Below are 24,997 nucleotides of genomic sequence, written 5' to 3'. Positions count from 1 at the left end.
ACTTTGGTACCTCCCTGCTAAACTTATAGCAAGGCACACATCAGGTCTGGTACACAGCATTGCATACATGATAGAGCCTATGGCTGAAGCATAGGGAACACCTTTCATTTTCTCTCTATCTTCTCTAGTGGTCGGGCATTGAGTCTAACTCAACTTCACACCTTGTAACACAGGCAAGAACCCTTTCTTTGCTTGATCCATTTTGAACTTCTTCAGAACTTTGTCAAGGTATGTGCTTTGTGAAAGTCCAATTAAGCGTCTTGATCTATCTCTATAGATCTTAATGCCCAATATATAAGCAGCTTCACCGAGGTCTTTCATTGAAAAACTCTTATTCAAGTATCTTTTATGCTATCCAGAAATACTATATCATTTCCAATCAACAATATGTCATCCACATATAATATTAGAAATGCTACAGAGCTCCCACTCACTTTCTTGTAAATACAGGCTTCTCCAAAAGTCTGTATAAAACCATATGCTTTGATCACACTATCAAAACATTTATTCCAACTCCGAGATGCTTGCACCAGTCCATAAATGGATCGCTGGAGGTTGCACACTTTGTTAGCACCCTTTGGATCGATAAAACCTTCAGGTTGCATCATATACAACTCTTCTTCCAAAAATCCATTCAGGAATGCAGTCTTTACATCCATTTGCCAAATTTCATAATCATAAAATGCAGCAATTGCTAACATGATTCGGACGGACTTAAGCATCGCTATGGGTGAGAAGGTCTCATCGTAGTCAATTCGTTGAACTTGTCGAAAACCTTTTGCAACAAGTCGAGCTTTGTAGATGGTAACATTACCATCAGCGTCAGTCTTCTTCTTGAAGATCCATTTATTCTTGATGGCTTGCCGATCATCGGGCAAGTCAACCAAAGTCCACACTTTGTTCTCATACATGGATCCCATCTCGGATTTCATGGCCTCAAGCCATTTTGCGGAATCTGGGCTCATCATCGCTTCCTCATAGTTCGTAGGTTCGTCATGGCCAAGTAACATGACCTCCAGAACAGGATCACCGTACCACTCTGGTGCGGATCTTACTCTGGTTGACCTACGAGGTTCGGTAGTAACTTGATCTGAAGTTACATGATCATCATCATTAGCTTCCTCACTAATTGGTGTAGGAGTCACATGAACAGATTTCTGTGATGAACTACTTTCCAATAAGGGAGCAGGTACAATTACCTCATCAAGTTCTACTTTCCTCCCACTCACTTCTTTTGAGAGAAACTCCTCTAGAAACGATCCATTCTTAGCAATGAATGTCTTGCCTTCGGATCTGTGATAGAAGGTGTACCCAACAGTCTCCTTTGGGTATCCTATGAAGACACATTTCTCCGATTTGGGTTCGGGCTTATCAGGTTGAAGCTTTTTCACATAAGCATCGCAGCCCCAAACTTTCAGAAACGACAACTTTGGTTTCTTGCCAAACCATAGTTCATAAGGTGTCGTCTCAACGGATTTAGATGGTGCCCTATTTAACGTGAATGTAGCCGTCTCTAAAGCATAACCCCAAAACGATAGCGGTAAATCAGTAAGAGACATCATAGATCGCACCATATCCAGTAAAGTACGATTACGACGTTCGGACACACCATTACGCTGTGGTGTTCCGGGTGGCGTGAGTTGCGAAACCATTCCGCATTGTTTCAAATGAAGACCAAACTCGTAACTCAATATTCTCCTCCACGATCAGATCGTAGAAACTTTATTTTCTTGTTACGATCATTTTCCACTTCACTCTGAAATTCTTTGAACTTTTCAAATGTTTCAGACTTATGCTTCATCAAGTAGATATACCCATATATGCTCGAATCATCTATGAAGATGAGAAAATAACGATACCCGCCACGAGCTTCAATATTCATTGGACCACATACATCATTATGTATGATTTCCAACAAATCTGTTGCTCGCTCCATTGTTCCGGAGAACGGAGTTTTAGTCATCTTGCCCATGAGGCATGGTTCGCAAGTACCAAGTGATTCATAATCAAGTGATTCCAAAAGTCCATCAGAATGGAGTTTCTTCATGTGCTTTACACCAATATGACCTAAACGGCAGTGCCACAAATGAGTTGCACTATCATTATCAACTCTGCATCTTTTGGCTTCAATATTATGAATATATGTATCACTACTATCGAGATTCAATAAAAATAGACCACTCTTCAAGGGTGCATGACCATAAAAGATATTACTCATATAAATAGAACAACCATTATTCTCTGATTTAAATGAGTAACCGTCTCGCATCAAACAAGATCCAGATATAATGTTCATGCTCAACGCTGGCACCAAATAACAATTATTCAGGTCTAAAACTAATCCCGAAGGTAGATGTAGAGGTAGCGTGCCGACCGCGATCACACCAACTTTGGAACCATTTCCCACGCGCATCGTCACCTCGTCCTTAGCCAATCTTTGCTTAATCCGTAGTCCCTGTTTTGAGTTGCAAATATTAGCAACAGAACCAGTATCAAATACCAAGGTGCTACTGCGAGCATTAGTAAGGTACACAACAATAACATTTATATCACATATACCTTTGTTCACCTTGCCATCCTTCTTATCCGCCAAATACTTAGGGCCGTTCCGCTTCCAGTGACCAGTCCCTTTGAAGTACAAGCACTCAGTCTCAGGCTTAGGTCCAGACTTGGGTTTCTTCACTTGAGCAGCAACTTGCTTGCCGTTCTTCTTGAAGTTGCACTTCTTCCCTTTACACTTTTTCTTGAAACTGGTGGTCTTGTTGACCATCAACACTTGATGCTCCTTCTTGATTTCTACCTCCGCAGCCTTTAGCATCGCGAAGAGCTCGGGAATTGTCTTATCCATCCCTTGCATGTTATAGTTCATCACGAAGCTCTTGTAGCTTGGTGGCAGTGATTGAAGAATTCTGTCAATGACACTATCATCCGGAAGATTAACTCCCAGTTGAATCAAGTGATTGTTATACCCAGACATTTTGAGTATATGCTCACTGACAGAACTATTCTCCTCCATCTTGCAGCTGTAGAACTTATTGGAGACTTCATATCTCTCAATCCGGGCATTTGCTTGAAATATTAACTTCAACTCCTGGAACATCTCATATGCTCCATGACGTTCAAAACGTCATTGAAGTCCCGGTTCTAAGCCGTAAAGCATGGCACACTGGACTATCGAGTAGTCATTAGCTTTAGTCTGCCAGACGTTCATAACATCTGGCGTTGCTCCTGCAGCGGGTTTGGCACCTAGCGGTGCTTCCAGGACGTAATTCTTCTGTGCAGCAATGAGGATAATCCTCAAGTTACGGACCCAGTCAGTGTAGTTGCTACCATCATCTTTCAACTTAGCTTTCTCTAGGAACACATTAAAATTCAACGGAACAACAGCACGGGCCATCTATCTACAACAACATAGACATGCAAAATACTATCAGGTACTAAGTTCATGATAAATTAAAGTTCAATTAATCAAATTACTTAAGAACTCCCACTTAGATAGACATCCCTCTAATCATCTAAGTGATCACGCGATCCATATCAACTAAACCATGTCCGATCATCACGTGAGATGGAGTAGTTTTCAATGGTGAACATCACTATGTTGATCATATCTACTATATGATTCACGCTCGACCTTTCGGTCTCAGTGTTCCGAGGCCATATTTGCATATGCTAGGCTCGTCAAGTTTAACCTGAGTATTCTGCGTGTGCAAAACTGGCTTGCACCCGTTGTATGTGAACGTAGAGCTTATCACACCCGATCATCACGTGGTGTCTCGGCATGATGAACTTTCGCAACGGTGCATACTCAGGGAGAACACTTACACCTTGAAATTTAGTGAGAGATCATCTTATAATGCTACCGTTGATCTAAGCAAAATAAGATGCATAAAGGATAAACATCACATGCAATCAATATAAGTGATATGATATGGCCATCATCATCTTGTGCCTTCGATCTCCATCTCTAAAGCACCGTCATGATCACCATCATCACCGGCGCGACACCTTGATCTCCATTGTAGCATCGTTGTCGTCTCACCAACTATTGCTTCTACGACTATCGCTACCGCTTAGTGATAAAGTAAAGCAATTACATGGCAATTGCATTTCATACAATAAAGCGACAACCATATGGCTCCTGCCAGTTGCCGATAACTTTGTTACAAAACATGATCATCTCATACCGATGACAAAGATTGATATATTGGACGGCTATATTCGGACACCGGAAGTGTTCCGGGTGGTTTCGGAGAAAACCGGAGTGCCGGAGGGTTACCGGAACCCCCCGGGGAAAGTTGGGCCTACATGGGCCATAGGGAAGAGGGGAGGCAGCCAACAAGGGGCAGCCGTGCCCCTCCATATAGGGAGTCCGAATTGGATTAGGGAGGGGGGCGCACCCACTTTCCTTCTCCTCTTCCTCTTCCTTCCTTTCCCCTTCCTCCTCCTAGTTGGACTAGGAAAGGGGGAGTCCTACTCCTACTAGGAGGAGGACTCCTCCCCTCCTTGGTGTGCCCCAAGGGCCGGCCGGCCTCCCCCCTTGCTCCTTTATATACGGGAGCAGGGGGAACCCTAGAACACGCGAGTTGATCATTGATCTCTTAGCCGTGTGCGGTGCCCCCCTCCACCATAATCTACCTCGGTCATATCATCGTACTGCTCAGGCGAAGCCCTGCGCCGGTAGCTTCATCACCACCGTCGTCACGCCGTAGTGCTGACGAAGCTCTCCCTCAACACTCTGCTGGATCGTGAGTTCGTGGGACGTCACCGAGCCGAACGTGTGCAGATCGCAGAGGTGCCGTACTTTCGGTACTAGGATCGATCGATCGTGAAGACGTACGACTACATCAACCACGTTGTCATAACGCTTCCACTTTCGGTCTACGAGGGTACGTGGACAATACTCTCCCCTCTCGTTGCTATGCATCACCATGATTTGCGTGTGCGTAGGAATTTTTTTGAAATTACTATGTTCCCCAACAGTGGCATCCGAGCCAGGTTTATGCGTAGATGTTATATGCACGAGTAGAACACAAGTGAGTTGTGGGCGATAATAGTCATACTGCTTACCAGCATGTCGTACTTTGATTCGGCGATATTGTTGGATGAAGCGGCCTGGACCAGCATTACGCGTACGCTTACGTGAGACTGGTTCTACCGACGTGCTTCGCACACAGGTGGCTGGCAGGTGTCAGTTTCTCCAACTTTAGTTGAATCGAGTGTGGCTACGCCCGGTCCTTGTTGAAGGTTAAAACAGCACATACTTGAAGAAAAATCGTTGTGGTTTTGATGCGTAGGTAAGAGCGGTTCTTGCTCAGCCCGTAGCAGCCACGTAAAATTTGCAACAACAAAGTAGAGGACGTCTAACTTGTTTTTGCAGGGCATGTTGTGATGTGATATGGTCAAGACATGATGATATATAAATTTGTTGTATGAGATGATCATGTTTTGTAACAGTTATCGGCAACTGGCAGGAGCCATATGGTTGTCGTTTTATTGTATGAAATGCAATCGCCATGTAATTGCTTTACTTTATCACTAAGCGGTAGTGATAGTCGTAGAAGCAATAGTTGGCGAGACGACAATGATGCTTCGATGGAGATCAAGGTGTCAAGCCGGTGATGATGGTGATCATGACGGTGCTTTGGAGATGGAGATCAAAGGCACAAGATGATGATGGCCATATCATATCACTTATTTGATTGCATGTGATGTTTATCCTTTTATGCATCTTATTTTGCTTAGTACGGCGGTAGCACTATAAGATGATCCCTCACTAAAATTTCAAGGTATAAGTGTTCTCCCTGAGTATGCACCGTTGCGACAGTTCTTCGTGCTGAGACACCACGTGATGATCGGGTGTGATAAGCTCTACGTTCACATACAACGGGTGCAAGCCAGTTTTGCACACGCAGAATACTCGGGTTAAACTTGATGAGCCTAGCATATGCAGATAATGGTCTCGGAACACTGAGACCAAAAGGTCGAGCGTGAATCATATAGTAGATATGATCAACATAGTGATGTTCACCATTGAAAAATACTCCATCTCACGTGATGATCGGACATGGTTTAGTTGATATGGATCACGTGATCACTTAGATGATTAGAGGGATATCTATCTAAGTGGGAATTCTTAAGTAATATGATGAACTTTAATTTATCATGAACTTAGTCCTGATAGTATTTGCATAACTATGTTGTAGATCAATAGCTCGCGATGTAGCTCCCCGTTTATTTTTGATATGTTCCTAGAGAAAAACTATGTTGAAAGATGATAGTAGCAATGATGCGGACTAGGTCCGTGATCTGAGGATTATCCTCATTGTTGCACAGTAGAATTATGTCCTTGATGCACCGCTAGGTGACAGACCTATTGCAGGAGCAGATGCAGACGTTATGGATGTTTGACAAAGCTCGGTATGATGACTATTTGATAGTTTAGTGCACCATGCTTTACGGCTTAGAACCGGGACTTCAAAAATGTTTTGAACGTCATGGAGCATATAAGATGTTCCAAGAGTTGAAATTAGTATTTCATACTCATGCCCGTGTCGAGAGGTATGAGACCTCTGACAATACTTTGCCTACAAGATGGAGGAGAATAGCTCAACTAGTGAACATGTACTCATATTGTCTGGGTACTACAATTTCTTGAATCAAGTGGGAGTTAATCTTCCAGATAAGATAGTAATTGACAAAGTTCTCTAGTCACTATCTCCAAGTTACTAGAACTTCGTGATGAACTATAATATGCAAGGTATGACGAAAGTAATTCCCAAGCTCTTCGCGATGCTGAAATCGACGAAGGTAGAAATCAAGAAAGAGCATCAAGTGTTGATGGTTAACAAGACCACTAGTTTCAAGAAAAAGGGCAAAGGGATAGAAGGGGAACTTCAAGAAGAACGGCAAGCAAGTTGCTGCTCAAGTGAAGAAGCCCAAGTCTAGACCTAAGCCTGAGTGCTTCTGCTGTAATGGAAATGGTCACTAGAAGTGGAACTACCCTAGATACTTGGCGGATAAGAAGGATGGCAAAGTGAACAAAGGTATATTTGATATACATGTTATTTATGTGTGCTTTACTAGTGTTTATAGCAACCCGTCGGCATTTGAAACTGATTCAGTTGCTAAGAGTAGTAACTCGAAATGGGAGTTGCAGAATGAACAGAAACTAGTTAAGGGTAAAGTGACGATGTGTGTTGGAAGTAGTTCCAAGATTGATATGATCATCATCGCACACTCCCTATACTTTCGAGATTAGTTTTGAACCTAAATAAATGTTATTTGGTGTTTGCGTTGAGCATGAATATGATTTGATCATGTTTATTGCAATACGATTATTCATTTAAGTTAGAGAATAATTGTTGTTCTGTTTACATGAATAAAACCTTCTATGGTCATACACCCAATAAAAATGGTTTGTTGGATCTCGATCGTAGGGATACACATATTCATAATATTGAAGCCAAAAGATGCAAAGTTAATAATGATAGTGCAACTTATTTGTGGCACTGCCGTTTAGGTCATATTGGTGTAAAGCGCATGAAGAAACTCCATGCTGATGGGCTTTTGGAATCACTTGATGCTTGCGAACCATGCCTCATGGGCAAGATGACTACGACTCCGTTCTCCGGAACAATGGAGCGAGCAACTGACTTATTGGAAACAATACATACTGATGTATGCGGTCCGATAAGTGTTAAGGCTCACGGCGGGTATCGTTATTTTCTGACCTTCACAGATGATTTGAGCAGATATGGGTATATCAACTCAATGAAACATAAGTCTGAAACATTTCAAAAGGTTCAAAGAATTTCAGAGTGAAGTAGAAAATCATCGTAACAAGAAAATAAAGTTTCTACGATCTGATCGCGGAGACGAATATTTGAGTTATGAGTTTGGTCTGCATTTAAAACAATATGCATGGAATAGTTTCACAACTCACGCCACCTGGAACACCACAGCGTAATGGTGTGTCTGAACATCATAACCGTACTTTATTGCATATGGTGCGATCTATGATGTCTCTTACCGATTTACCACTATCGTTTAGGGATTATGCATTAGAGACAGCTGCATTCACGTTAAATAGGGCACCATCTAAATCCGTTGAGATGACACCTTATGAACTGTGGTTTAGCAATAAACCTAAGCTGTCGTTTCTTAAAGTTTGGGGCTGCGATGCTTATGTGAAAAAGCTTCAACCTGATAAGCTCGAACCCAAATCGGAGAAATGCGTCTTCATAGGATACCCAAAAGAAACTGTTGGGTACACCTTCTATCACAGATCCGAAGGCAAGATCTTTGTTGCTAAGAGTGGATCCTTTCTAGAGAAGGAGTTTCTCTCGAAAGAAGTGAGTGGGAAGAAAGTAGAACTTGATGAGGTAATTGTACCTTCTCCCGAATTCGAAAATAGTTCATCACAGAAATCAGTTCCAGTGATTCCTACACGAATTAGTGAGGAAGCTAATGATGATGATCATGAAACTTCAGATCAAGTTACTACCGAACCTCGTAGGTCAACCAGAGTAAGATCCGCACCAGAGTGGTACGGTGATCCTGTTCTGGAGGTCATGTTACTTGGCCATGATGAACCTACGAACTATGAGGAAGCGATGATGAGCCCAGATTCCGCAAAATGGCTTGAGGCCATGAAATCTGAGATGGGATCCATGTATGAGAACAAAGTATGGACTTTGGTTGACTTGCTCGATGATCGGCAAGCAATAGAGAATAAATGGATCTTCAAGAGGAAGACGGACGCTGATAGTAGTGTTACTATCTACAAAGCTCGAATTGTCACAAAAATGTTTTTGACAAGTTCAAGGTGTTGACTACGATGAGATTTTCTCACTTGTATTGATGCTTAAAAGTCTGTCCGAATCATGTTAGCAATTGCTGCATTTTATGAAATTTGGCAAATGGATGTCAAACCTGCATTCCTTAATGGATTCTTAAAGAAGAGTTGTATGTGATGCAACCAGAAGGTTTTGTCGATCCTAAAGGTGCTAACAAAGTGTGCAAAACTCCAGCGATCCATCTATGGACTGGTGCAAGCATCTCGGAGTTGGAATATACGTTTTGATAGTTTGATCAAAGCATATAGTTTTATACAGACTTCCAGTGAAGCATGTATTTACAAGAAAGTGAGTGGGAGCACTACAGCCTTTCTGATAAGTATATGTGAGTGACATATTGTTGATCAGAAATGATGTAGAATTTTCTGGAGAGCATAAAGGAGTGTTCGGAAGGAGTTTTTCAAAGAAAGACCTCAGTGAAGCTGCTTGCACATTGAGCATCAAGATCTATAGTGATAGATCAAGACGCTTGATAAGATTTTTCAATGAGTACATACCTTGACAAGATTTTGAAGTAGTTCAAAATGGAACAGTCAAAGAAGGAGTTCTTGCCTGTGTTGCAAGGTGTAAAGTTGAGTAAAACTCAAAGCCCGACCACGGCAGAAGATAGAGAGAGAATGAAAGTCATTCCCTGTGCCTCAACCATAGGTTCTATAAGGTATGCCATACTTTGTTCCAGACCTATTGTATACCCTGCCCTGAGTTTGGAAAGGGAGTACAATAGTGATCTAGGAGTAGATCACTAGACAACGGTCAAAATTATCCTTAGTGGACTAAGGATATGTTTCTCGATTATGGAGGTGACAAAAGGTTTGTCGTAAAGGGTTACGTCGATGAAAGTTTTTGACACTGATCCAGATGACTCTAAGTCTCAATCTGGATAAATATTGAAAGTGGGAGCAATTTGCTAGAGTAGCTCCATGCAGAGCATTGTTGACATAGAAATTTGCAAAATACATACGGATCTGAATATGGCAGACCCGTTGACTAAACTTCTCTCACAAGTAAAACATAATCACACCTTAGTACTCGTTGGGTGTTAATCACATGGCGATGTGAACTAAGATTACTGACTCTAGTAAACCCTTTGAGTGTTGGTCACATGGCAATGTGAACTATGGGTGTTAATCACATGGTGATGTGAACTATTGGTGCTAAATCACATGGCGATGTGAACTAGATTATTGACTCTACTGCAAGTGGGAGACTGAAGGAAATATGCCCTAGAGGCAATAATAAAGTTGTTATTTATATTTCCTTATATCATGATAAATGTTTATTATTCATGCTAGAATTGTATTAACCGGAAACTTAGTACATGTGTGAATACATAGACAAACAGAGTGTCACTAGTATGCCTCTACTTGACTAGCTCGTTGAATGAAAGATGGTTAAGTTTCCTAGCCATAGACATGAGTTGTCATTTGATTAACGGGATCACATCATTAGAGAATGATGTGATTGACTTGACCCATTCCGTTAGCTTAGCACTTGATCGTTTAGTATGTTGCTATTGCTTTCTTCATGACTTATACATGTTCCTATGACTATGAGATTATACAACTCCCAAATACAGGAGGAACACTTTGTGTGCTACCAAACGTCACAACGTAACTGGGTGATTATAAAGGTGCTCTACAGGTGTCTCCAATGGTACTTGTTGAGTTGGCATAGATCGAGATTAGAATTTGTCACTCCGATTATCGGAGAGGTATCTCTAGGCCCTCTCGGTAATGCACATCACTATAAGCCTTGCAAGAAATGTGACTAATGAGTTAGTTGCGGGATGATGCATTACGGAACGAGTAAAGAGACTTGCCGGTAACGAGATTGAACTCGGTATTGAGATACCGACGATCGAATCTCGGGCAAGTAATTTACCGATGACAAAGGGAACAGCGTATGTTGTTATGCGGTTTGACTGATAAAGATCTTCGTAGAATATGTGGGAGCCAATATGAACATCCAGGTTCCGCTATTGGTTATTGACCGGAGACGTGTCTCAGTCATGTCTACATAGTTCTCGAACCCGTAGGGTCCGCACGCTTAACGTTCGGTGACGATTGGTATTACGGGTTTATGTGTTTTGATGTACCGAAGGTAGTTCTGAGTCCCGGATGTGATCACGGACATGACGAGGAGTCTCGAAATGGTCGAGACATAAAGATTGATATATTGGATGGCTTTATTTGGACACCGGAAGTGTTCCGGGTGGTTTCAGAGAAAACCGGAGTGCCGGAGGGTTACCGGAACCCCCCCCCCCCCCCCCCGAGGGAAAGTTGGGCCTACATGGGCCATAGGGAAGAGGGGAGGCAGCCCACAAGGGGCAGCCGCGCCCCCTCCCTATAGGGAGTCCGAATTGGACTAGGGAGGGGGGTGTGCCCCCCTTTCCTTCTCCTCTTCCTCTTCCTTCCTTTCCCCTTCCTCCTCCTAGTTGGACTAGGAAAGGGGGAGTCCAACTCCTACTAGGAGGAGGACTCCTCCCCTCCTTGGCGTGCCCCAAGGGCCGGTCGGCCTCCCCCTTGCTCCTTTATATACGGGGGCCGGGGGCACCCTAGAACACACAAGTTGATCATTGATCTCTTAGCCGTGTGCGGTACTCCCCTCCACCATAATCCACCTCGGTCATATCGTCATAGTGCTTAGGCGAAGCCCTGCGCCGGTAGCTTCATCATCACCATCATCACGCCGTCGTGCTGACGAAGCTCTCCCTCGACACTCTGCTAGATCGTGAGTTCGTGGGACGTCACCGAGCCGAACGTGTGCAGATCACGGAGGTGTCGTACTTTTGGTACTAGGATCGGTCGATCGTGAAGACGTATGACTACATCAACCGCGTTGTCATAACGCTCCCGCTTGTGGTCTACGAGGGTACGTGGACAACTCTCTCCCCTCTTGTTGCTATGCATCACCATGAGTTGCGTGTGCGTAGGAATTTTTTTGAAATTACTACGTTCCCCAACATGAAGATGGTGATATTAGAGTCATGCTAGTTGAGTAGTTGTGAATTTGAGAGATGCTTGTGTTAAAGTTTGTGATTCCCGTAGCATGCACGTATGGTGAACCGTTATGTGATGAAGTCGGAGCATGATTTATTTTTTGATATTCTTTCTTATGAGTGGCGGTCGGGGACGAGCGATGGTCTTCTCCTACCAATCTATCCCCCTAGGAGCATGCACGTAGTACTTCGTTTCGATAACTAATAGATTTTTGCAATAAGTATGTGAGTTCTTTATGACTAATGTTGAGTCCATGGATTATACGCACTCTCACCCTTCTACCATTGCTAGCCTCTCTTGTGCCGCGCAACTTTCGCCGGTACCATACACCCACCATATACCTTCCTGAAAACAGCCACCATACCTACCTATTATGGCATTTCCATAGCCATTCCAAGATATATTGCCATGCAACTTTCCACCGTTCCGTTTATTATGACACACTTCATCATTGTCATATTGCTTTGCATGATCATGTAGTTGACATCGTATTTGTGGCAAAGCTACCATTCATAATTCTTTCATACATGTCACTCTTGATTAATTGCACATCCCGGTACACCGCCGGAGACATTCATATAGATTCATATTTTGTTCTAAGTATCGAGTTGTAATTCTTGAGTTGTAAGTAAATAAAAGTGTGATGGTCATCATTATTAGAGCATTGTCCCATGTGAGGAAAGGATGATGGAGACTATGATTCCCCCACAAGTCGCGATGAGACTCCGGACGAAAAAAAGAAAGAGAAAAAGAGGCCATAAAAAAGAGAAGGCCCAAAAAAATGAGAGAAAAAGAGAGAAGGGGCAATGCTACTATCCTTTTACCATACTTGTGCTTCAAAGTAGCACCATGATCTTCATGATAGAGAGTCTCCTATGTTGTCACTTTCATATACTAGTGGGAATCTTTCATTATAGAACTTGGCTTGTATATTCCAATGATGGGCTTCCTCAAAATGCCCTAGGTCTTCGTGAGCAAGCGAGTTGGATGCACACCCACTTAGTTTCTTTTTGAGCTTTCATACACTTATAGCTCTAGTGCATCCGTTGCATGGCAATCCCTACTCACTCACATTGATATCTATTGATGGGCATCTCCATAGCCCGTTGATACGCCTAGTTGGTGTGAGACTGTCTTCTCCTTTTTGTCTTCTCCACAACTACCATTCTATTCCACCTATAGTGCTATGTCCATGGCTCACACTCATGTATTGCGTGAAGATTGAAAAAGTTTAAGAACATCAAAAGTATGAAACAATTGCTTGGCTTGTCATCGGGGTTGTGCATGATTTAAATATTTTGTGTGATGAAGATAGAGCTTAGCCAGACTATATGATTTTGTAGGGATAGCTTGCTTTGGCCATGTTATTTTGAGAAGACATGATTGCTTTGTTAGTATGCTTGAAGTATTATTGTTTTCATGTCAATATTAAACTTTTGTTTTGAGTCTTATGGATCTGAATATTCTTGCCACAATAGAAAAGATTACATTTATAAATATGTTAGGTAGCATTCCACATCAAAAATTCTGTTTTTATCATTTACCTACTCGAGGACGAGCAGGAATTAAGCTTGGGGATGCTTGATACGTCTCCAATGTATCTATAATTTTTTATTGTTCCATGCTATTATATTATCCATCTTAGATGTTTTATATGTTGGAAATATGCCCTAGAGGCAATAATAAATTGGTTATTATTATATTTCCTTATTCATGATAATCGTTTATTATCCATGCTAGAATTGTATTGATAGGAAACTCAGATACATGTGTGGATACATAGACAACACCATGTCCCTAGTAAGCCTCTAGTTGACTAGCTCGTTGATCAATAGATGGTTACGGTTTCCTGACCATGGACATTGGATGTCGTTGATAACGGGATCACATCATTAGGAGAATGATGTGATGGACAAGACCCAATCCTAAGCATAGCATAAAAGATCGTGTAGTTTCGTTTGCTAGAGCTTTTCCAATGTCAAGTATCTTTTCCTTAGACCATGAGATCGTGCAACTCCCGAATACCGTAGGAGTGCTTTGGGTGTGCCAAACGTCACAACGTAACTGGGTGACTATAAAGGTGCACTACGGGTATCTCCGAAAGTGTCTGTTGGGTTGGCACGGATCGAGACTGGGATTTGTCACTCCGTGTGACGGAGAGGTATCTCTGGGCCCACTCGGTAATGCATCATCATAATGAGCTCAATGTGACTAAGGCGTTAGTCACGGGATCATGCATTGCGGTACGAGTAAAGAGACTTGCCGGTAACGAGATTGAACAAGGTATTGGGATACCGACGATCGAATCTCGGGCAAGTAACATACCGTTTGACAAAGGGAATTGCATACGGGATTGACTGAATCCTCGACATCGTGGTTCATCCGATGAGATCATCGTGGAACATGTGGGAGCCAACATGGGTATCCAGATCCCGTTGTTGGTTATTGACCGGAGAGGCGTCTCGGTCATGTCTGCATGTCTCCCGAACCCGTAGGGTCTACACACTTAAGGTTCGGTGACGCTAGGGTTGTAGAGATATATGTATGCGGAAACCCGAAAGTTGTTCGGAGTCCCGGATGAGATCCCGGATGTCACGAGAGGTTCCGGAATAGTCCGGAGGTGAAGAATTATATATAGGAAGTCCAGTTTCGGCCACCGGGAAAGTTTCGGGGGTTACCGGTATTGTACCGGGACCACCGGAAGGGTCCCGGGGGTCCACCGGGTGGGGCCACCTATCCCGGAGGGGCCCATGGGCTGAAAGTGGAAGGGAACCAGCCCCTAGTGGGCTGGGAGCCCCCCCATGGGCCTCCCCCCATGCGCCTAGGGTTGGGAACCCTAGGGTGGGGGGACTTCCCCCTTGCCTTGGGGGGCAAGGCAACCCCTTTCCACCCCTTGGCCGCCGCCCCCCCCCCCCCCCAACCCTAGATGGGTTTTGGCCGCCCCCCTCCAAGGGGGCCTATATAAAGGGGGGAGGGAGGGCAGCAACCTACAGCCTTGGGCGCCTCCCTCCTCCCCTGCAACACCTCTCTCTCTCTCGCAGAAGCTTGGCGAAGCCCTGCCGGAGACCCGCTACATCCACCACCACGCCGTCGTGCTGCTGGATCTCCATCAACCTCTCCTTCCCCCTTGCTGGATCAAGAAGGAGGAGACGTCGCTGCACCGTACGTGTGTTGAACGCGGAGGTGTCGTCCGTTCGGCACTCGGTCATCGGTGATTTGAATCACGGCGAGTACGACTCCGTCATCCACGTTCATTGGAACGCTTCCGCTCGCGATCTACAAGGGTATGTAGATGCACTCCTTTCCCCTCGTTGCTAGTAGACTCCATAGATGCATCTTGGTGAGCGTAGAAAAATTTTAAATTATGCTACGATTCCCAACATTATATGCATTTATATGCTATTTTATATGATTTTTGGGACTAACCTATTAACCTAGAGCCCAGTGCCAGTTTCTGTTTTATCCTTGTTTTTGAGTTTTACAAAAAAGGAATACCAAACGGAGTCCAATTGACGTGCCCATTTTTGATAATTTTTTATGGACCAAAAGAAGCCCCCGGAGTAAAAGAGTTGGGTCAGAAGAGTCCCGAGCCATCCATGAGGGTGGAGGGCGCGCCCCCCTATCTCGTGGATGACTCGGAGACCCCCCTGACGTGAGACCGACGCCAAAAATTCCTATAAATACAGAAACCCCCAGAAAGAAAACTAGATCGGGAGTTCCGCCGCCGCAAGCCTCTGTAGCCACGAAAAACCAATCGGGACCCTGTTCCGGCACCCTGCCGGAGGGGGAATCCCTCACAGGTGGCCATCTTCATCATCCCGGCGCTCTCCATGACAAGGAGGGAGTAGTTCACCCTCGGGGCTGAGGGTATGTACCAGTAGCTATGTGTTGATCTCTCTCACTCGTGCTCTTGATTTGGCACGATCTTGATGTATGGCGAGCTTTGCTATTATAGTTGGATCTTATGATGTTTCTCCCCCTCTATTCTCTTGTAGTGGATTGAGTTTTCCCTTTGAAGTTATCTTATCGGATTGAGTCTTTAAGGATTTGAGAACACTTGATGTATGTCTTGCATGTGCTTATCTGTGGTGACAATGGGATGTTCACGTGATCTACTTGATGTATGTTTTGGTGATCAACTCGCGGGTTCAGTGAACTTGTGAACTTATGCATAGGGGTTGGCACACGTTTTCGTCTTGACTCTCCGGTAGAAACTTTGGGGCACTCTTTGAAGTTCTTTGTGTTGGTTGAATAGATGAATCTGAGATTGTGTCATGCATATCGTATAATCATGCCCACGGATACTTGTGGTGAGAACAGAGTATCTAGGTGACATTAGGGTTTTGGTTGATGTGTGTCTTAAGGTGTTATTCTAGTACGAACTCTAGGATAGGCTGATCAGAAAGAATAACTTTGAGGTGGTTTCGTACCCTACAATAATTTCTTCGTTTGTTCTCCGCTATTAGTGACTTTGGAGTGACTCTTTGTTGCATGTTGAGGGATTGTTATATGATCTAATTATGTTATTATTGTTGAGAGAACTTGCACTAGTGAAAGTATGAACCCTAGGCCTTGTTTCCTAGCATTGCAATACCGTTTTCGCTCACTTTTATTACTTGTTACCTTGCTGTTTTTATATTTTCAGATTACAAAAACCTATATCTACCATCCATATTGCACTTGTATCACCATCTCTTCGCTGAATAGTGCACCTATACAATTTACCATTGTATTGGGTGTGTTGGGGACACAAGAGACTCTTTGTTATTTGGTTGCGGGGTTGTTTGAGAGAGACCATCTTCATCCTACGCCTCCCACGGATTGATAAACCTTAGGTCATCCACTTGAAGGAAATTTGCTACTGTCCTACAAACCTCTGCACTTGGAGGCCCAACAACGTCTACAAGAAGAAGGTTGTGTAGTAGACATCAGCTGCTTCTCCCTCCCTCCCACCTATATATATGTGGGGAGGGGGTGCCACACAAGAATACAACATTATCTTAGCCGTGTGCGGCGCCCCCGGCCACCGTTTACTCCCTCGGTCATATTTTTGTGGTGCTTAGGCGAAGCCCTGCGGAGATCACATCACCATCACCGTCACCACGCCATCGTGCTGCCGGAACTCATCTACTACCTCGCCGTCTTGCTAGATCAAGAGGGCGGAGGACGTCACCGAGCTGAACGTGAGCAGAACGCGGAGGTGCCGTGCGTTCGGTACTAGATCGGTTGGAGTGCGAAGAAAGTTCGATTACATCAACTGCGTTGTGAAACGCTTCTTCTTACGGTCTACGAGGGTACGTAGACACACCCTCCCGTCGTTGCTATGCATCTCCATGGATAGATCATTGCGTGTGCGTAGATTTTTTTTGTTTTCCATGCAACGGTCCCCAACAGAGCACACCAACAAAAGATCTTAACATTGTGTGGGATTTTAAGTTTGAAAGCACTTCCCCGACCAGACTAATAGTGGATGTAGCACCCTTTCTATATTACGCACCATTCAATATTATAGGCGTGTCACACTGTGAAGAATCACATTCTTGCTTGAATTCCAGGTCACTAGATCATCAAAAACATTGGGATTGAGGGGGATCTGAAGTATCTACATCATATCAGGTCATCGGAATATAGATTCAACCAAATCCCTATCCCAAGCACTCGTGGTTGGATCAATGAGATCAATCGCTTTAGATATAAGGGTAAGACTAGTTCTTGTGAGGAGCTCGATGGGACCAATGGGCTAGTCCAAATATTAACCCTATCTCCATATATAATTCTCCACATATGTCGACGTTTAAGTGAAACTTGAATCCTTCTTTGGTCCAACACTCGACACACCTCCATTTTTATCATACTAATGTTTGAATTCCTGCCAATATGCTCAACCAAGTGAAACTTGAGCTTTTTCTTTGGTCCAGCACTCAACACACCTCCGTTTGGATAATACTTTGAACCCCCGGTGTCCAGCACTCAACACGCCTTCTCCTCAAGCTTGACATAAAGAAAGCATTTGACTATGTGAGATGGGAATATCTTTTGGACCTTATGCAGAAACATGACTTTCCCTCGATATTCTACAATTGGGTTGTGGCTCTCCTCCGCACTTCGTCATCCCAGATACTCCTCAACGGAGTTCCCAACAATCCCATTTGGTATGGGAGAGGTCTTCACCAAGGAGATCTGCTGTCCTTGCTCCTCTCTGTTCTTGCCATTGATCCACTGCAACAAATCCTGGAAACGGCAGCGCGGGAGAGGGGCCAACAATCTTTCTGGCTCCCATCAAGGAAGATGTGGACATGCTCATATCCATTCTGCAGAGTTTTGATGAGGTCACATGTTTAGTTACAAATGCGGGAAAGAGCTTTGGCCCCTCAGATGCTCCAATATTGACCTCGATGACGCCTTTAGCACCTTCCCCGTTGTGTGCTCACAATTCTCTGTGTGGTACCTTGGTCTACCTCTTTTGATGAACCGCTTGCGAGATGTTGATTTCAACATCTTGTGGACAAAATTGCAAGTAAAGTTATGTGTGGGCAGGGAAAATACATCACCATGGCCAGTTGGAGCGCTTGGATTTAATCAGTTATCAACTCGCAAACTATCTACCACCTCACATCGGTCGTGGGAGAGGAGCGCCCGTAGTCAGGTCCCGGGGATGTAGCCATATCGGTGAACCTCGTTAACAAATATCGGTGTCGTGCTTGTGTGATTGCTTGGTTCTCGGTAGATCGACGGAGCGCCTCGGACTTATTCGAACAGGCTCGAACATGGTACCCGGAGGAAAGTGTAAGATCAGATGGGATCGTGTTTGTAGGCCCAAGGGCATAGGGGTTTGGGGCATTTGGACATGGAGAAAATTCCATGTGCCTTGCGAATGCGCTGGTCGTGGTTAGCCTAGACACAACCGGAGAGGCCATGGGTGGGGCTTGGCCACCCTTGCGACGAGGCTGATATGGACTTCTTCTTCGACCTCACGACAATCACCGTTGGAGATGGCAAAACTGTGCCATTTTGTCACTCGCCCTGGCTTAACGGTTGTAAGCCAAAGGATATTTCTCCGTCCATCTTTGCCATCTCCAAATGCAAGAACATGTCGGTGGAAAAAGCTCTAGTGCATGAGAGATGGACTGAATGCATAAACATTAGTTCGGGCCTCATTGTGCAACACATCATTGAGTTCGTGGATCTTTGGACGGAGCTTCGGGACATCAGCCTCAACGAGAATATTGCGGGTGCCATTGTTCGAAACAACACCCCATCGGGCGAGTACTCTACATCTTCGGCCTACCTAGCCCAACTCCATTACCCAAAAAACTCCCTTTTGAAGTCCACGGTGTGCAAAAATTCGGCCCCCTCCAAAGCATAAATTCTTTGCATGGCTCATCTTTCAGGACCGAGTGTGGACGACAGATCGGCTTTGGTGGAGGGGTTGGCCAAATTGTGGACTTTGCTAATTATGCAGGAGGGAGCCAAAGACGCCAGCGCATATTTTGTTAGTGTAGATACTCAAGGCGCATTTGGAGCGAAATTGCAAGATGGCTTGGGCTGCACCACATGGACTTTGATGGGTGGAATAATTTCAACTCGGTCAAGGAGTGGTGGCTCTCCACGATCAACGCCAACGGCGGCACGAGAAAAGGCTTGGCCTCAGGCCCTCAGCTGTTATGCTTGTATCTTGGGAGCTTTGGCGTGGGAGGAATGTCTCATCGATGTCGAGCACAAGGTTAAGTCTGAGGCCGCTCTTTGGGGTTTGGATGGTGCAAAGCACCTAAGATCTTTTGTTACCAAGATTAAATCCGAGGCCGCTCTTTGGGGTTTGGCCGGTGCAAAGCAGCTAATATCTTTGATGCCACGAGAGTAGTACCGATGTAAATCGGTTTGGTGGTCGTTTTTGTACTTGTTCGTAAACTCTCTTCTCAAAGCTTTTGCCTCCGTTTCGAAAAGAAAAAACTTTGAACTGAAAACTTTGGCATATAAGGACTCCGGCTCTGCCATTGCCACCAATCTCCAGCATTGCCGGCGAGTACAACATATAAGTTGGGGAAAAAAACGACATTACATCCATCTTTCTTTCTTTTTTTTTCTTTCTTTCTTTCTGGAATTTGGTTTCTCTTTTGATCACAAAGCACGCCGTATTCAGTCTTTCAAAGATGCTCATAGGGGTAGGTTGTGCGTGTGTGCGTTCATAAAGGTAAGTGTATGCGCATGTATATGAGCGTTCGTGTCTGTACTGATTGTTAAAAAAAAACAAAGCACGCCGTATGCAACAAACTGATCACAGAAGCATCACGAAAAGCATTCATATACACAATTCTGCACCTCCACAAAACAATTACTACTCTAGCCATAGAAGCTGTGCAGATATCATCAGCCAAATCTTATTGATGTTCGTCATCTTCAAGATTACTGGGGCAACATGTACTACCTCTGTACCAAAATATAAGACCTTTTTGTAGGCTAAATTAGCCTAAAAACGTCTTATTTTTTGATACAGAGGGAGCATATGTGTTGCTTAGACCATAGTGCCATCACCTCAGCCTCCGATACATCTCCAAGGAAAGTACTGACGCTTTGTTCAAAAATGGTGTTGCCGGCCCCTTCATACTTGACAGCACCATACATATAGCCAACAATCCTCTTTCAGCAAGAATCACGGTCAGATTCAAATTCACCATGATATAGCCAATAATTCTCTTTTCAGGGCCCTCTTTCAGAGAGAATCATAGTAAAATTCAAATTCAAGCTGATTAAATCCCAGGTACAGTTCAGCCAGCCCAATTCAATTCAGAGACAATCAGGCTACAGTTTGGCCAACCAATTCATATATAGCCACTACAACAATTCTCTTTTCAGAGTCCTCTTCCAGAGAGAATCATAGTCAAATTGCATCTCAAGCTGAAACTGAATCAGAGCTACAGTTACGATAACCCAATTCAGTTCAAAGACCCGGACGATAACATGAATACTTCAAAGATGAACCACTTGCAGTCTCACATAACTTGTTCATTTGACCTCTGAAAGTATTCAAGCCGACCTCTGATGTGGATCTAGGTAAGTAGGTACCATGTCAAAACATTGGCCCTCACCAGGCACACCATGTGAGGAACGAGACCAAAAGTAGCTTCTAATAAAAGTCAAAAAGACAACACAGCTTGCACAAACTAAACTGGAGAAGAAACACATAACAACAACTGTCCGATTATTGCAGCACATTATTTGAATGTACATTACTCAGTTAACAAAGAGCAATCCCCAGGAATCTCGGATCCACAAAGCTAGCTCAAGGAGAGTCATGAAATTGGACAGCATACAACAGCTACATCATCTAAAGCATAAATGGCAAGAACGGTCACACAACTCATCAACTAAGAAAAGACTACCTGGTAAACAAATAACTTATTCCATCACTAAAGTAGCCATGCTTCTCATGTAGATACTGTCACTCTGTCAGCTGAAAATGAGTAGTATCCAACCAACAGAGCAAATGCTTCAGTCGACGACAACAGGATGAAATTAATAGCCGAACTAACCCAGTCTGACCTATGATCATGCCATGCCAATCATCTTCATCGCTATCAAGTCACAACTCGCAAATTCTTCTTGTTCTTGCTGCCTTTGGGTCGACCACGCTTCTTTGCTCCCACTTTCACTGACTTCACTCTCGTGGGCTGTACAGGTTCCGGTGCGGCAGGCACCTCCACTCTCGTGGGCATCACAGGTTCCGACGCGGCTGGAACCTCCACTCTTGTGGGCATCACAGGTTCCGGCACGGCTGGCACCCCCACTCTCATGCGCATTAAAGGTTCTGGCGCAGGTTCCGGTACCAGTGGCACCTCCACTCTCGTGCGCATTAAAGGTTCCGGCGAACGTTCAGATGCCACTGGCTCCTCCCTTGCAGCACCTATGGTAATGGGAGTCCCATTCTCAGCAGCAACCCTACCATTGGCTCCAAGCCATGGCACATTCAGCTGATCTGACCCCTGTGACTGGGAATTGACCAGATCCGCGTAGCCAGGGCACCCGGGGAACCCAATGGGGAAGAAGCCCCAGGTACAGTAATACATGTCAGTGCCCGGCACAATGGGCGGCGGCTCCGCCATTGCCTCAGCTACAAATGGCTGGTGGCAGCTGGAGCACTTCAGTTTGCGCGCCTCGTAGAGGCGATCATACTGGTGAATATGGGAGCACCCCTTGCACAATGTCCAGAACGTCGACGCAGGCGATGTACCAGACTCCACCGGCGGAGTCGCTACTCCGGCGGGTGGCTGGGAAGCTGCTTGCAGCGGACTCGGTTGTGGACGCGGCGGTGGCTGGGTAGCCGGTTGCAGCGGACTTGGCTGTGGAGACGGCAGTGGCTTGGTAGCTGCTTGCGACGGACTTGGCTGTGGAGACGGCGGTGGCCTGGTAGCTGCTTGCAGCCGGCTCGGCTGTGGAGATGGCTGTGGCTGGGTAGCTGGTTGCAGCGGGCTCGGCTGTGGAGGCGGCGGCGTCTGGGTAGCTGCTCGCAGGGAACTCGGCTGTGGAGGCGGCGGTGTCTGGGTAGCTGCTCGCAGCGAACTCGGCTGTGGAGGCGGCGTTGGCTGGGGAGCTGGCCGTACCGGGATCCGCTGTGGAGGTGGCCGTGGCTGGGGAGCTGCCCATACCGGGCTCTGCTGTGGAGGCGGCGACGGCTGCGGCCTCCTCTCCACCGCCGGCTGTTGCATCGGTGCGCGAGGTGCAGCGGCTGCATCCAGTTCGGCGTCGAGGGCGGACTTAAGTCCGGCGTTGGAGAGGAAGGCCCAGGCATCGGCGACGAGGCGGGCAGCCTCGGCGACGTACACCGAGCAGGGGCGGTCGGGGTGGGACCGGTTGAGGAGGAGGGAGAGCCGACGGAACTTGGAATGGACGACGTCCGGGAGGCGCGATGCGGGCTTGGCAGGGTCGAGGCCGAGAACAGCGTATGGATCGGGCTGGCCGCTGGGCAAGCGGCGGCGCTGGGACGCGAGGAGGACGTCGGCGGCGGCGTAGAGATCCTCGGCGCCCGGGGTACGGGGGTCGGCGGCGATGGCCTGGGAGGAGAACTCCTTGCAGCCCTCGAGGTCCTTCGCCATGAGGAGCTTCTCGGCCACGCTCATCCACTTGTCCGCCTGCCGCCGTGCGGCGGCGGCGGCCGGATCCATTGTTGGGTGGAGGGTGGGATTGAGGGTTCGGTGCAGGTGGAGCTCGAATTGGGGATGGATCTTTTTTTTTCCCTTTGATGGTCGAATTGTGGGGATGGATCAGCTGGGGGTGCGTGGCGATAATAGCGATGTTAACATGGACGATTCCGACATAAACCAACGACTTTCCATGGGCCTTGGACGGCCCAATAGGAATCCGAATTTTGCTCATTACTCAAAATCCTATCGTGATTAACACAGGCGAGCAGACGCTCATACATAACACTTCCGAAAACTGAGCCGACACATTATTTTGAAATTGATGAAGTCGCTATAAACACCTTCGTAGTCAACGGAAACGTCTTCCCCCACTGAACGCACATCGCCAGATGGCATGAAATAAATCCAGAAAAAGGCGAGCACCAATGTCAAGTCTAGGACTTGAACCCTGATGGACTGAAGATACCACTGTCCTTCTAACCATCGTTCACAAATACTCTGGTGATTACAAATGATGGAGCACATGGGCATCACTTATCGGGCATCTGAGAGTTTCACATTCACGCGCGAGGGATGTCAAATTGGTCGTGTGTGCTCTTTTCTAGATTTGTCTTTTAAAACTAAAATATCTCATGAATCACGAGTCTAAATTACAAACCATTTTTATCATTGTATTTCTTGCATCAAGATCTTTAAAATTAGATCACATGTTAAAAGGCTTTTATGAACTTTCATCAGACAAAATTTGTGCTTCCAACTACATTAACCTACAATATCAATGTGAACTAACCCGTACTCCAACCTAGTAGTAACTTACTACTGGTTGGGGCGCACACATGATGCGCCACTTGAGAGGAATTTCCGCGGCGCCAGGTAGCTACGCACCCCTTCCACTTTGCTGTTTGTACTATGTGGTGTTATTTCATCAAACTTAGGGTACAGGAACATGAAAGTACTGGTACATGCAACTTCCTAGCTAACTGGAACAGTAAGACAGAGCTATGCAAAACCAACACATTTAGAGAATGGATTCTTATAGGTTACATGTGTTGAAATATATTATCCGCCTCTCTTCATCAGTTCAAACTCTTGCAGCAACTCGCTGGAGCATGAATTCAATATGATATCCGAGCCAAGAGGTCATGAGTTCAAGACCCTGCTAACGCAGTATTAAAAAAATAATTATGCGGCCTATATCAATTCCACGTCTAATGACTAAAATAGTCTAGACGTGAGGGGAAGTGTTGAAATATATTGTCCGTTTCTCTCCATTAGTTCAAACTTTTGGAGCAATTGGATGGAGCATGAATTCAATAACATGAAGTACTGGCATTGTCTAACACATATATGATTGCACCATCTCTAGTTATATACTCTACCTACTCTGAAATTTCCACTCCTCTCTTTTTTCGGTATCAGAACGAGTGGAATCAAACCTAGAACAAAAGTAGTACGACAGATAATTAGCAATGATTCATAGCGAATGCAGAGTATCCTCACCTGCTCTTTGCGTGTTTGTGTTCATCACATTAGTAGGAACTGGCTCCTCCCATGTCTCTTCACCAACCGGGGAAACTGCCACCGTAGCCACCTCGCTGTGGAGCAGGAACCTAGACCGGTAGGGCTGACGAGCTCGCCATCAGTGGTGGTGGCGTGGTGCTGCCCTTTCTTGTCGTCCTGCCTATGGGTGCTGGGCTCGATGAGGAATTGGAAGAGCAGGCTGGCGGCGGCCTTGTGTGGACGGAGGATCGGCTGCCGCTCCAGGCTCGGACATATGGCAGTGGACGCCACCGACGAGTACGAGAGGCTTCTCATGTCCTTGAACATGTACCAACTCTCTCCAACATGTGCTGTTGGGAAACTCATGCCTTACGAAGAGCAAGAATAGAAGGAAATTAGGGGAGAAACTCGTATAACTTTGATGGGACTAAAAAAATCAAAACCAACGAAGCAATTTCACTAACCATAATCTTTTTTGGAGAAGACAACCCAAGCCAAGGCC

General features: G+C 45.4%; 1 protein-coding gene across 1 annotated transcript; it reads right to left on the bottom strand.

Annotated features, from left to right (window-relative positions):
* Positions 1-21,039: 21,039 nt before the first annotated feature.
* Positions 21,040-23,135, bottom strand: LOC109747477 (uncharacterized). Its single transcript, XM_020306526.4, has one exon. It carries the CDS (start codon positions 23,014-23,016, stop codon positions 21,433-21,435), a length of 1,584 nt encoding a protein of 527 aa, XP_020162115.1. The 5' UTR covers positions 23,017-23,135; the 3' UTR covers positions 21,040-21,432.
* Between the last annotated feature and the right edge of the window lie 1,862 nt (positions 23,136-24,997).

The sequence above is a fragment of the Aegilops tauschii genome, chromosome 5, assembly GCF_002575655.3.
Source record: "Aegilops tauschii subsp. strangulata cultivar AL8/78 chromosome 5, Aet v6.0, whole genome shotgun sequence".
Lineage (NCBI taxonomy): Eukaryota > Viridiplantae > Streptophyta > Magnoliopsida > Poales > Poaceae > Aegilops > Aegilops tauschii.
The sequence above is the reverse complement of the archived record's forward strand: the minus strand, read 5'-3'. Positions and strand labels throughout refer to the sequence as shown.

Excerpts from the sequence above, each read along its gene's own strand:
- LOC109747477 (XM_020306526.4), bottom strand. The coding sequence starts at position 23,016 with ATGGATCCGGCCGCCGCCGCCGCACGGCGGCAGGCGGACAAGTGGATG.